The 14,866-nt window shown below is 37.6% G+C and overlaps 1 protein-coding gene across 6 annotated transcripts in view; it reads left to right on the top strand.

The window, feature by feature from the left end:
- Positions 1-892: 892 nt before the first annotated feature.
- The window catches only part of UBR3 (ubiquitin protein ligase E3 component n-recognin 3), a 201,601-nt gene continuing 187,627 nt past the window's right edge, over positions 893-14,866 (top strand). For 4 of the 6 annotated variants that reach the window (XM_043894026.1, XM_043894025.1, XM_043894024.1 and 1 more), the window contains exon 1: positions 894-1,497. In XM_043894026.1, coding sequence (XP_043749961.1) covers positions 953-1,497 — 545 coding nt within the window. In that variant the 5' untranslated portion in view covers positions 894-952. Of the gene's footprint in view, positions 1,498-14,866 lie in introns of all 6 variants that reach the window. The other 2 variants (XM_043894027.1, XM_043894023.1) reach the window with 1 other exon arrangement.

Genomic DNA, 14,866 nt, shown 5'->3' with positions numbered 1-14,866 from the left:
GAAGACTCATTCTTTACCCTCAAAAAACTTACCAATTAGTCGTGCAGTGAGGATGAGGTTTTTTTACAGTGAAAGGCAATGTTATATCATCAAATAAGTTCAAAACCATTTTCTTTGGAAGAAGGGAAATGAAACAGGCAGACATTGCTAGGAGTGTAGGGTGATTTTATGGGGTGGAGTATGGGTGGCACTAGGAGCAATAAAGACCAGGGGCAGGAAATAAGAAAGCATCTCTAAGAAAGCACCGAAGAGTCCCACTGGTTTCTTTCAAATAGCAAAATTAGAGTAGCACCAGGAGATAATGATAGAAAGACAAGTTGGTGGTGGACTTTAATAGAAGATTCAAGTAGTGTTTGACTTTTGCTTCCAATAAAGATTTTGAACAGGAGAGATAGTAAGAATATACTCTAGTCTTCTAAAAAATGTATTAGAAGTTTAAACCGATAATAGTGTGAAGGTAGGAATTGATTCTGGGGGGAGGGGAATTAGCTTTTTTTTTTTCAGTAATAATAGTAATTCAATAGTAATTAAGGGTTTGATAACAGTGGAAATCTGTATCTCAAAACTAAATGGAGATGCCTAAAATACATCTGAAAGATGCTGTCTTTTATAGTTCAGGTAAATAAAGGAAAAAAAGGTCCATATTAAAGGTTTTCCATACTACCCATATCAAATTTTTTAAAAAGTCGAGTCCCTTCTTGTAGTGACTTTCAACTACAAGAAAGCCAAAAGGTTGAATAAAGAAACAAGAGAACTGTCCCAGACTAGAGGGTCGGGAAGCCTGCACCCCAGCAGGAGGGGGCGTGTGCATGGGCGGGGACGCAGGCGGAGGTGCGCGGCAGCCCCGGGGTATCGCGAGAGTTGGGCGGGCCGAGCAATCGCAGCAGTCAATTCCCCCACCCTCCCGGGAGGAGCCGCCGGCCCTGGACTCTCCAAATTCTGAGCTCTCATCATGGCGGCGGCGGCCGCTGCGGCCGTCGGGGGGCCGCAGTCACCCCAAGCCGAGGTGCCTGCTCCCGGGCTGGCCCTGGACAAGGCGGCCACCGCCGCGCACCTGAAGGCGGCCCTCAGCCGGCCGGACAACCGGGCAGGTGCTGAGGAGCTGCAGGCGCTGCTGGAGCGGGTGCTGAGCGCCGAGCGGCCGCTGGCAGCGGCTGCGGACGGCGAGGAGGCGGCGGCGGCCGGCGGCGGGGGCGGTCCGGGGGCGGCCGAGGAGGAGGCTCTGGAGTGGTGTAAGTGCCTTCTGGCGGGCGGCGGAGGCTACGACGAGTTCTGCGCGGCGGTGCGGGCCTACGACCCCGCGGCGCTATGCGGCCTGGTCTGGACAGCCAACTTCGTGGCCTACCGCTGCCGGACGTGCGGCATCTCCCCCTGCATGTCGCTTTGCGCCGAGTGCTTCCACCAGGGTGACCACACCGGACACGACTTCAACATGTTCCGCAGCCAGGCCGGGGGTGCCTGCGACTGCGGAGACAGCAACGTGATGCGGGAGAGTGGGTGAGTGGAGCCTTTCCCCGGGGCGGGGGACACCGCGGGATTGCCCAGGCCGAGTCTGGAGAGGCCTCGGGGAGGGGAAGCTCGGAGCCGACTCCGAGCTGTCAAGAGAAAGAAGTGGGGGAAGGTGCAGCCACATGGGGATGGAAGTGACTGAGCTGTCAGCGGTGGAAAGGGGATGGGGAGGAGGGGAGAGCGGAGAGCGTATTTAGAGAACGAAGCTGGGAATTTCGGGGAAGCCGGGGCGAACGAGTGATTGCGAGAAAAGAGCCAGTGCCTAGTGTAGGAGCGGAGAGGAGAGGAAAGGATACTTGGGGAATCTGGTGTCGAACTGTCAATTGTGTACTTGGTGGGGAAGGCTTTAAAGCCGTCCGTTTCTTGGGAAGAAACTGATGATGTGATTTGGATTATTTGGGAGAGCAATGATATTGGGGACTAAATTGGGTCGCGGGATGATGGGAGTCGGGGAAGTGGTCTTGCAGCTGCAGAGGAGGACAGCTTGTGGAAGGGGACTTCTGAACTGTCAGTGTGAGGGAAGGAGCTCCTGAGCCGATGGGGGTTGAGGGAGGAGGGAAGGGGAGGGGCCTGAATGAAAAGTGACTGTTGAGCTGTCAGTGGAGTATTTGGTGTGCTGGAATGACAGCTAGAATTGAGCTACTGAGCGAGCAGTCGGTTATGGAATACCCTCCATACCAGAACAGACAAAACACTGAGCGAATTAGGAATCAAGTGCTAGGTCTTCTCTAGTTAAAAGGGCACTTTATTCACGGACTAACACGCGAACCTCTATCTAAAAGGAAACGCTCAACAGATGCTTTTTTCGATAGGAGTGTTGTACCAGGATGTCGGGATTTGCCAAAAGACATTTCAGAGATTGCAGGGAGTTAAAGAGTTGGTACATGTCGTGTCTTGGCTTGGGACATGATGTCTGGGGAAGTCCTGTGAGAAGAAAAAAGCTTAGTCAAAGAGAGCTTTTTGGTTGGGTAGTATCTGAAAGAATGTTAGCAAATCCAGTTATTCAGGTTTTTCGATTTTCAGGTCTTATAATTAATGATAGAGTATAATCCCTTTAGAAATGGTCTCTGTTTTCCTTGGAGTAGGTTACTGTTACTGCAGAATGTTTGTATCTATTAGGTAGATACATGACCTGTGTCTTAAGCAGCTTATGCAAGAGTAGAAAATGATAAGTTCCTTAAATAGTCTGGGAGTTAGAGGAGGCTTCTGTACAGAGGGAGTAAGAAAAAGCATCAGAAATAAGCTATTTTGAACTTGCTAATAATGATAATACTTGTAATTCTGCTGCTGCTGACAAGGACAATAGTAATAATTGCAGCTAACATTTGCTAACTTTAGAGTGTATGCCTGACACTTAAAAAATACTTTCAAAATTGATAATTGAATAGGTAAAATTTTTTTAGTTAAAACAAAAAAATAAAAATAGACACAGTTTAAAGTTTCCCTCCCATCCTATCTCCTGTCTGTCCAGTTTCTTTCCACCGTTTTTAGTTTCTCTTAGTGTGAAAACAAAAAGGGTGAATATGTATTTTGATTTTTCAGTCTCTTTATACCGTATACATTATTCTATGCATCTTGCATTTTTCACTTAAGAGGTCTATGTCAGTAAATCAGTGTACTCTGTTAAAAAAAATCTGCATAGTGTTTCATGTCATAAAGTTGCCATTCTTAGTCATCACTTTTGATGGGCATTTTGGTTCCAGGATGAAATTACAAACTGATATACCTTCTTTCCACACCTGTGCAAGAATATCAGTGGGATAAATAAATTGAAATTTCCAGATTGCCCGCCATAAGGCTTAGTAGTAAGCAGAGCACGTGACTGTTTCACAACAGCCTCATCAACAGAGTGCTATTAAAATTTTGTATTTTTATCCACCTGTTTGGAAAATAATGATCAAATATTAAAACCTGCTTTACACGATTAGCTCATTTAATCAGTAACTCCAAGACTGTTTGTTACTCATTATCCCATTGTACAGAAGAGGAAAGTGGGACTCAGGGTTTAAGACACCTGCTCAGGATTACACAAGTAGTTGGCTATGCATCTTGAGGCCAGAGCCTGACAGCTTCACCATTCTCTCTATTGCCTTTACAAAATAGCATTCTTATTGGTACTTCCATTCGTTCCTGTGTCCTTGTTTTTTTAATATGCCATTCTTATTTAGGCCTTTTTATTTTCTTTTAAAAATCTTACCTGTTAAAAACATTTAAGAGGAATTTCAAAACAGAGGAATTGGAACCGAGCTTTATTGATACTTAGACATTTTTACTTCTTAGTCAAGGTTAACATTTAAGAAACTGTCAAAGTACATGAAAGTAGGAGATAATATTGATTCTTTCCTGAATTTTAGAACCAAGTGGTATAATTAATTATCAGGTTCATTTGGATGAGATGCATATCTGATCTCTCATTGTGATGCTTCATTGTGGGAGCAGAAATATCTCAGTGAGTTTCTTTCAAGGTACTTGTACAGTTTTAGGGCATCTGGGCTCTATCCGGTCCACATCTTAATCTCATAGCATTTGCCTTTACTGACATCTTGTAGATTCTTATTTTTCCCCTAATCAGGCAAGCCTCTCTTTATGAGATGATATATGCGCGTGCTCAGTTGCTTCAGACTCTCTGCGACCCTGTGGACTGTAGCCCACCAGGCTCCTCTGTCCATGGGGTTCTCCAGCCAAGAATATTGGATTGGGTTGTCCTGTCCTTCTCCAAGGGATCTATAGTACTTAATTATTGTCTATCTAAAATGCATAGCTATTGTCTGTACATGCCAGCAGTTGCCATGCCGTTTCATGACGGGCAAGAGTGAACAATAAACAATGTTATGGCCACGTGATTATTCTGAAATTTTTACAACTCTTTGGGTTGGACAGGATAAATCTGGGCTACACACCTGATTACTGCCTTGAGAGACACAGGATGTTGCCAGTGTTGCAGGTTGAAAGGCTGCCTCAGGGACCTTTTTAGAACTGGGAATCATTAAAAATTTCCTGGTGGACAAAGCTGGAGTACCCTCACATGGATGGAATGTAACTTTTCTCAGTTTTTGATATTTCTTAAAATTTTTTTGGTTGCTAAAGATCGAAGATGTGTTGATTTTGGTGGTGTTTGTTATTTTAATTGTCATAGAAGTTTGTATATCCTATTCAGTAAATTTTTAAGGAAGGATTCTATTGTTCTCTGTATCTTGTTCTTAGTAAAAGAGAAGAAGCCCTGCTGTGCCTTAATCCTTTTCCCAAGTGTCTGACTATTTTGGGTAGGATGTTGTATGATTGGAGATGAGAAGAATCAAATATTTGGTCCATCACAACCTATTTAATTACTATTTAATTTTCAGATTGATAATTACAGAAATATGCAAAGAGGATTCATTTTTCTTTGATTAGTAGTAATAAATGTGGCATATTAACAGGTATACAAATCAAACGAAGAAAACAGCTGAGAATTCATTTGTGGGAAGAGATTACAAAGCCTATAGAAACTGTGTTAGTAATTGTGTGTTAGGACTTCCCTGGTGGTCCAGTGGTTAAGACTCAATGCTTCCAGTGCTAGGGGTGTGAGTTTGATCCCTGGTCAGGGAACTAAGATTCCGAGCTTTGCAGCATGTCCAAAAAATAAATAAATAAAAATAAATTTAAGTAAAAATTTAAAAGATAAGTAAATTTTAAGACTAGTAATGGAAAATATAAAATAATGTTTGACTGGTTTGGGGTTCTGATGTTACAAACCGGAAATTGGAATTTTAAACATTTAGTTTTCAAATTTTGATGCAGAGGATGACCGTTTTCATATTCTATTCTGCATTACAGATTTTTTTTGCCACCTTCCTTATTCTTCCTCACAGATTCTAAACTCCTTAAAAATTAGAAAGTTCATCTTGCTGTTATTAATCAAAGGCTCTTGCGCTTGCTTACTAGGTAGATAGCATGTGTTGAATTAAATTGGATAAACTAGTAACTGTTTTACCTTAAAGTTTGCCCTGAGGTCACATTGCTTTAGTTATTCAGGAAGTGGCATGGATTATTAAATCCACAGCATCTTTTTTTTTTGTTTGTTTTTAGGAGAAGAAATTTTATTTTCAAGGATTTGTGCAGACAGTGGTGAATAAAAATTTTATTTCCGCTATAAAAAGCTGACTTCATTCCACCCTGGCATACAGGGTTTATGGTGTGCCAGTTTGAATCTGAGGCAGTACTGCTATCCCCATTCTTCTACTCCTAAAAGACTCTCTTAAAGGAACAACTTCCTACGATTTTCAGTCAAAAATGTGACATACCAACCAAAGCATCTTTTTTCAGTGTACTTCAGGAATTGTTATTATTTTTTAATTTCAAAAGTAATAGTGGTTATAACAAAAATAGGTGGATAAAGTAAAAATTAGTTTCCTCTTTCCTCCTTCCCTCTTCTCAGTGAGAGATTTCCCTTTCTCTTGAGCTTAAATACACATTTAAAAGATTTTAGGTATAATTTATTCAGCATTTCTAGATGTTTTGTTGTGGGAAGTTTTTAGGTTCTTTGGTGTGTGGCAGTGCTAGAAATACTTTGGCCACCCAATGCGAAGAGCTGGCTCATTTGAAAAGACCCTGATGCTGGGAAAGATTGAGGGCAGGAGGAGAAGGGGTCGACAGAGGATGAGATGGTTGGATGGCATCACCGACTCAATGCACATGGGCTTGGGTAGACTCCGGCAGTTGGTGATGGACAGGGAGGCCTGGCATGCGGTACACGACTTAGCAACTGAACTGAACGGAACTGAGTGCTAGAAATTGAATCTGTGGATGTCTGGTTGAATAGTGTTAAACTCTGTACCTTGCTTTTTTTCCCCTGAACATACTTATTGAACACTGTCTCTTATTAGTACATGGAGAACAATTTGATTTTCTTCTTAAATTGTATTCTATTGCATTTTGATGTTTTTGTATTTTACTGTAATTTATTCAGTCAGTTCACTACTGATAGACATATAAATTAAGTCTTGGGCTTAATATAAGCATAACTGTAGTCAGTATTCTTGTATACACTTCTTTGTGTATGTGTGTGAGTATATGTGTGAAGATAAACTCCCTGAAATAATATCTTGGTTAATGGAAATGTGCATTTTAAACTTTGATAGCGCTGTCCAAAGAAATTAATTTACACTCTCACCAGTAATGTATGAAAGAGCATGTTTCCCAACATCTTGGCCAGTGTATATGGTGTTACCAGTTTTTCTGATCTTAGTTAATCTGATAAGTGAGAAATGATATCTTTTTCATCTGTTCTCCCTTCCCCCACTCCCCTTTCCTCCCAGACTGGAGTATTTTGAAGCAAATCTCAGGTATCTTACAATTCAACTTATAAATATTTATGTATTTCAGTAAAGAGATATGATCCCTTAAAAATAAAATAGAATCCAAATGTCCATTGATAGATGAATGGATAAACAAAATGTGGTGTAGTCATAAGATGGAATATCATTCAGCCTTTACAAGGAATGACATTCAGATACGTGCTACAATATGGATGAACCTTGAAAATCTTATGGTAAATGAATAAAGCTGACATAAAAAGACAAATATTGTATGATCCTGTTTATATGAAGTACTTGCAATCGTTTAATTACCAAGAGAGAAAGTAGAATGGTGGTTGCCATACTACAATACTGTAAAGTAATTAGCCTCCAACTAATAAAAATTAAAAAAAAAAAAAAAAAAAAAGAATGGTGGTTGCCACAGGCTTGGCAAGATGGAAGTGAGGAGTTGTTTAATGGGTTGAGTTTCAGTTTGGGAAGATAAAAATGTTCTTGAGTTGTATGGTGGTGATAGTTGCATAACAATGTGAATATCCTTAATACCACTTAAAATGGTTAAAATGGTAAATTTTTTGTGGATTTTATCACAGAGGATTATAGTACTGTTACCACAATTGTAGTACCTAAAATATTCATAGTTATTTTTTAATATCTTCAACTATCCAGTGAGTGTTCAGATTTTCCCACTTGTCTCATAAATGATTTCTTAGGGTTGACTTAGGATTAGGATGCAGAGTTCTACTATTGTACTTGGTTTTTATTTCTCTGAAGAATCTTTTTTATAGTTTTCTCCACCCCTCCTCTTTTTCCTTCTTTCAGTTTATTAGTTGAAGAAATCAACGTTCTGGGATTTAATGATTGCAGCTCTGTGATATTTAACTTGTTCCTCTGCACATTATTTCCTGTAAACTGGTGGTTGGATCTAGAGTCTTGATCAAATTTAAGTTCTGTTTTTGGGGAGGTGGTGCAAGAAAACTTTATAATGGTGTCTTATACTTCCTGTTGAATTGTAGCAGGAGTCATAGAATATCTCCTTGTCCCTTCTTTAGTATATATGTTAGGTTGATCAGTGTGTTCAGGTTTGTCAGCCCAATCCATACGTTGTAAAGTTCCATATCATGTCAAAGATTTTTGTAGCTATTGATTATCACTGTCTAGATCCATTATTTCGTTAGGGGCTACAAAATGGTGATACTCTAATTGTAGTATCCTTTCATATATCTTTCTAGAATACTCAAAGTTTCAAGGATCAGTTATACTTACTTATATCTATATCTCTAGACATGTTTTACAGAGATTTCTGAGTGGTGTACTATGGTCAAACAAACTTGGGAAATACTACATGTTGTATATTCTTGGCTATCTGCAATGTATAACATTTTTAAGAAATCCTGTAGTAAAGAAATCTGTAAATTTGAACAATCTAAGTTTCATTGATTAAATCTAGGAAGCTATTATTTTTGAGTCATACCAGTTTGGAAAATTTTGTCCACTTGACTACCCTTCCATTACCTTAATGTCAGCATGTCTAAAACTGAATCAGCTATATCTCTCTCCAAAAAAGATTTTCCTTTTCTTTCTTTCTGTTTAAATTAGTTTAATTTCCCCTCCTCGTCAGAAATCCCAGCTATTAGTGGCTTAAACTTTGAAGCATTTACTGTTTTGCATCTCAGGACCAGTTCAGCAGCCTGTTAGTGTTACAGAGACACAGGCTTTTTATAAACTTTTGTTTCATCACTCAGTTTGTTTATATTTTGTCTTTGTTGTCTTGTGGCTGGGGAAAAACAGAGGAATGGATTTTGGGTAGGTGTCTAACAGTGTCTGCTTGTATCATTATTGATTCTTTCCTTTTCCTCTCCTCACATGCTTGATACTAATACCTGTTCTTTTGTTTTCTCTTAGATTTGTTCTTTTCGTTCTCTGCTGTTACCTTAGGCCAAGCCTTCATGACATAATAATCTATTCCATGATAATTGCTATTTTCCTGCTTGTAATAATTTAACAGTTCAGTCTGACCTTCACTCATATAAAATTCTGCTTCACATATGTCACAGCTTTGCTTAAAATAGCGTCTCATATTTTATAGGCTAATGTCTGAAGCCTTTAGCCTGGTGTCAGTGTTTTCCACAACATGGCCTCTACGTATGTTGCCAACTTTATTGTCTCCGTTGCAGTAGGATCCTCTCTGTTACTTTTTTAAAAATTTTAGTTCACTGTTTATATTCCTGTCCTTGAAGTCTCAGTTGTATCCTGTGCTGCAAAGTCCGGTTGCAAGTTTTATTTTTACTGTCAAGCTCATGTGTAAGGGCAGCACTCCTATAGCATATGTACAGTGTGAAACCATACTGCAGGATTTGATTTTCTGAATTAACCATTTTTTTTTTTCATTTTTAGTTTCTATCCCTACAAAGAGCAAACTTTCAATAAAGATTTTATGATGAGGACCTTGCCATATATATCTCTTTTATTTGTGTTTTCTTTGCTTATATTCAGAGTTTTATTTATGTATTTACATGGATTTCTTGTGAAATTTTCTTCCCTGTGAATCTGGAATTTTCTCCATAGCAGTATCCATCTAACTCAAGTTACAAATTCAAACAAAGGAGCACAACACTGCTCCTGTACTGAGAGCTTGGAGGAAGAAGAGTTAAAGAAATCTTTGTTCTCTGTTCTGTGTTCATTGTACTTTTTGTCATTGCTAATTTACTAGAAATAATGTAGACAGATTTTGCTTAGGGGAGAAGATTCTACTTGAGCTGAGTGTAATTTCTAGTCATCTTTATTGTTATGAGGTTTAACTACAACAGCACTGTTAAAGTCTGGTTAAATTGTAATTTTTTTTCTAATTTTTATTTCATATTAAAGTCTAAAACTATTTTCAACTATGAAACATTTTCAATATACATAAAAGTATAAAAATATAACAAATAAAACTTTTGTACTCACCATTAAGATTAATAGAGATCAACTTTGTTATATTTGCCTTAGAGCTTTTTTCAGTCAAAAAACTAAAGGTCATCCTCTTCTCCTTGTATCTTTTCCTCCCTAAGAATTACCATTATCCTGAAATTCCTGTGTTATATGCCTGCATGTTTTACTTTTATATTTATTCAATATGTTTTACATTTGCTTAAATGTACTACATTTAAACTATATATGTGTGTATAGTTCTTTTAGTATGAAAAATTTACATAAATTATTTTATGTTATATTAATCTTTCTGCATCTTGCGTTTTTAATTTACCATGTTGCTAAAATAGACTAGTTTTTTAATTTCTAATTACTGTTAAACATTCTATAGTATGATTAAACCATGGCTTGTTTATCTGTTTCTTTGCCGAGGGGACAGTTTAGGTGCTTTACATTTTTCATTGTTTCCGAAAGGGCTTCAGTGAACATCTTTGTATGTGTCTCCTTGTGTAGATATACCAGTTTTTTTAGGCTCGATTCTGAGGAGAGGGATTGCTGGATCATAGGGTGTGCATTCTTCAGCACACCTTACTAGATAGCTGAAAATTGATTTCCATTGTTTTATCCAATTTACTTCCAATTACTCTTCCACCAGGAATTTGAGTTCCTGTTTTTCTATTTATCAAGAGATAGTTGCTGATACATTAAAAAAATAAAGAATGTGTTTGAAAAATGTTGCCAATCTGTTGGATATAAACAAGCATGTTTTCACATGTTTTTAGACCATTTAATTTCTTCTGTGAACTGCAGGCTTTTCTCTAGCTGTGGAGAGCGGGGGCCACTCTAGTTAACAGTGTGTGAGCTTCTCATTGTGGTGGCTTCTCTTGCTGCTGAGCATGGATGGGTCCGCACAGCGGCAAGGACCCAGCACAGCAATAAATAAATAAATAAGAAAATAAAATACAGTTACCCTCAATTAGATTAAAAAAAAAAAGAAAATCTATAAGCATTTTTTAAAACAAAGGTAGAGAGGATTGCTTTAGAAAGACACAAATAATACAGACTAGAGTGAACATTTGTGTGGTTTTCTATTTTAAATATGTGTTTTAAAAATGTGTTCCTGTCAGTCCCAAACTCCCAAAATGTCCCTCTGCACCCACCCCCGCCCTGCCCCCCAGTCTGGTAACCACAAGTTCATTCTCTAAGTCTATGAATTTATTTTTCTTTTGTTAATAAGTTCATCTGTATTATTTTTTGTTTTTAGTTTCCACAAATAAATGATATCATATGATATTTGTTTTTCCTTGTCTGACTGACTTCACTTAGTGTGATAATGTCCAGGTCCATCTGTGTTGCTGCTAATGGCATTATTTCACTGGTTTTAGTGGCCGAGTAATACTCCATTGTGTGTACCACATCTTTTCTATCTATTCATTTGTCAGTGGACATTTAGGTTACTTTCATTTCTTGACCACTGCAAATATCTGGCACCATTTATTAAACAATCACTTTTTTCTTCATTGATCTTACTGACACTATAATGACACATCTCGTATCAATTTTCTGTATGTGTCTTAAATTCTTGTATTGCTATGTCTTGTAACAATATCATACTTCTTTAATTATTATAACATTAGAATATGTTATATATTATATATATATTAGAATATATATAACATCTCAATATATATGTTATGTATTTATATATATATACATATACATATATATATATATATATTAGAATATATATAACATCTCAATATGGCAAGATTTCCCTTATTGTTCTTCAAGAGACTTTTGGCTATACTTGGTCCCAACTTTTTCATTTCAATTTCAGGGTCATCTTGTCAAGTTCTGTGGAAAATTCTGTTAGTTATTTATTGGAATCACATTACATTTTAGGGCACTGCAGAAGGAGGCTCTACAAGGATATACATTATACTATTTGTAATAGGAAAAAAAATAGAAGCAATGAGATTAGTAAACTGTGGTTTAATCATGCAGTGGAATTCTTTTCAGTAGAAAACACACTTTGTTAAGAGCAGTATTAAATCTGCCTAACCATGAGAGTAATCCAAATTGTTTTTTCTGTCAATAAAGTAATTTCCTCCATAAATTGTGTAGCTTTTGTTATATTTATTCCTGGATAATTTATTTTTGTTTCTACTATGGATGATATCATTTTAAAAATCGCTTTTTCTAATTTCTTTTTTATTGCTTTTTCCTAATATTTTGTATTACAAAAGTATTCAAATGCTATTAATTTTTTAATATTGATCAAGCAATCTTTGAAGTCTCTTCTAATGGCTAATCTGTGTATTTTCTTATTAATGCCTTCTGTTGTATGTCAGAAATTTACATATGTCTAATTCAGCATTCTTAACAAGCCTCAGGGGTTGATATTATCATCTACATAAATAAAACATAGTCTCAGCGAAGCAATAGGACCAAAGTCACACAACTGTTATTCAAACTTATTTCTGCCCGTTTCTGAATCCTGTGTTCTTAGGCTCTGTGCCTCAGTTGATCCTGCATACTAGGTAGGTAGGTAGGTTTAGTGGCTCAGTTGCATCCGACTCTTGCTACCGCATGGACTGTATGTAGCCCACCAGGCTCCTCTGTGCATGAGATTCCCCAGGCAAGAGTGGAAGTTAAAGGAAATTTTGCAAAGAATTTGTAATTCTTTGATCTGGAAGGGTATTGGGAGTTGAAGGAGGACATTGTGGATAGAAGGAACAAAAAAAACGTAAAGCTTCATAGGCTTGAAAGAACATTATATAATCAGGTACTAGAGTAGTTTTCACCCTCACTCTTGAATTATATATGTGTATATTATATGTATATATAATATATATAAATATAGTTAAGATTTATTTATTTTTTGGGTGTTGCGGGTCTTCATTGCTGCACTAGGCTTTCTCTGGTTGCAGTGAGTGAGGGCCACTCTTCCTTGCAGCGCGTGGGCTTCTGACTGCAGTGGCTTCTCTTGCGGAGCACGGGCTCTAGGTGTGCGCGGGTTTCAGTACTTGCAGCTCCTGGACTCTGGAGTGTGGGGTCAGTAGTTGTGGCACACAGGCTTAGTTGCTCCGTGGCACGTGGGATCTTCCTAGACCAGGGATTGAACAAGTGTCCTTTGCATTATAAAATGGATTCTTAACCACTGGACCACTAACGGAAACCCCTCGAGTAATATTTTAACTGGGTTGAGAGTTTTAGTTGACCTTTATTTTCCTGTACACTTTGAATATACTTCTCTGTTGTCTTCTGGTCTCTGTTGCTGAGAGGTTATATTCAGTCTAATTGTTCTTTTGTAATTAATCTGCCTTTTTAATTGGTTGCTTTTAAGATTTATTTTTTCGTAATCTGTAGTTTCACTGTGATGTGTCTATTTGTTGGGCTGGTTCTAGATGTGGATTTGTGTATCTCATCAGTTCTGAAAATTCTCAGCCATCATCTCCTTGAATTTTGAGTCTCTACTATCTTTATTTTCTGTTTTGGATACCATGTTATTATATTTGTTGGATCTTCTCATTCTGTCTCCTAAAGAGAGCTCACTCACTTTCTATCCATTTATCTTTTTTTTTCCTGAATTGAGGGTAATTTCCTCAGATCTATCTTCTTAGTAATTCCTTCTTCAGTTCTATCTGATCTGCTGTCCAGTGTGTCTGTTAAGTTTTTAATTTGAATGAATGTAAATTTCATTTCTAGAAAAATCTTTAAGGAAAATTTTACAAAGAATTTGAGTTTTATCATTGGTCCAGTGTAAATTTTAAATATTAATTTTTAGTTTGGGGGTTCCAAAGTCACAAAAATAATATAAATCCAGGTTTGCATGAAGCCTAGATTTGTGGTTTTGACTTCTTAAGGAAATTTTAAATCTTACCCATTGCTCAGGTAGAGATAATTCTGCTTGTAGGTGATTTTATTGGGAGAGTGGGGACAATTTAATGGAATGTATTCTTTAAAGAATCTCAGGAAATCTAACCTGTAATAATGGAAAGAATTCCTGGAATGCTGGTTGGCATGAATATATTATTATAGTTCTGATTTATTCACTATGATATTTTCATTATCACAAAACTCCAGTTAGCTTAGTGATCTCTGAAGAACCCTCATATTTTGACAGGGGACCTTTGATGTTGGTCTTGCTAATTTTCACTTTAGAATTTGTGAGAACATATCTGTCTGTAAGGACATGTTTCGGTTGCACTTCCCAACATTTGTTCTCTTTTTGTCCTTTGGTAAATCACTTAATTTTCCTAGGCTGTAGTTTTTCTCACATGTAAAATAGGGATGGTAGGCAGATCAAAATCTGCCTACCATCAATTTTTTTCTTTTAAGCTAAATGTGACACTAAACACATAAAATAGAATGGTATTATTCCAATTGATTGCCCAGAACTATGAAAGAGTGGCATGCTGTAATAATATTCTGTTATGCTAGTGCTCTTATAGATAGAACTGAAGAGTGTTGGATTGGAATGCTTGACCAGGCAATTGCATATGATTTTGAGGGCATGTTTTTGGAATAGCTTGAATAAGGAATAATTGGCTCAGTGGTAAAGAATCTGCCTACCAGTGCAGGAGACTCAAGAGTCATGGATGGGTTCTATCCCTGCGTTGGTAAGATTCCCTGGAGAATGAAATGGCAATCCACTCCAGTATTCTTGCCTGGGAATTCCCGTGGACAGAGAGGAGCCTGGTGGGCTACAGTCCATGGGGTCCCGAAAAATCAGAAACGACTTAGTGACTAAACAACGATAGCAATAAGTTGCACAATTTAAAGTACAATAAGTTTTCACATGTGTGTGTGTATGTATATATATATATATACATACACACACACCTGTAAAACTGTGACCTCAATCAGGATAGTAAACATAACAACTACCTGCATGGTAATACTTACCTTCTGCCTTTTTCTGTGCCCCTTCCCTCAGCAACCATTGATCTACATTCTGTTGCTATAGATTAATTTCCTTTTCTAGAGCTGTATATAAGCGGAATGTGTGTGTCTGTGTGTGTGTGTATATCTTGTGATGTTAAACCACATTTATAGGTATTAAAAATCGTTTAGCAATAACACTCATATGGTGGCTTTAAAAATTTTTTTCACAAAACCTAATTCAGGGCACCATTTTTATTTAAAAA

This window comes from Cervus elaphus, chromosome 33 (assembly GCF_910594005.1).
Source record: "Cervus elaphus chromosome 33, mCerEla1.1, whole genome shotgun sequence".
Classification (NCBI taxonomy): Eukaryota; Metazoa; Chordata; class Mammalia; order Artiodactyla; family Cervidae; genus Cervus; species Cervus elaphus.
Note: the sequence above shows the minus strand (reverse complement) of the source record. Positions and strands in the feature narration are given on the sequence as shown.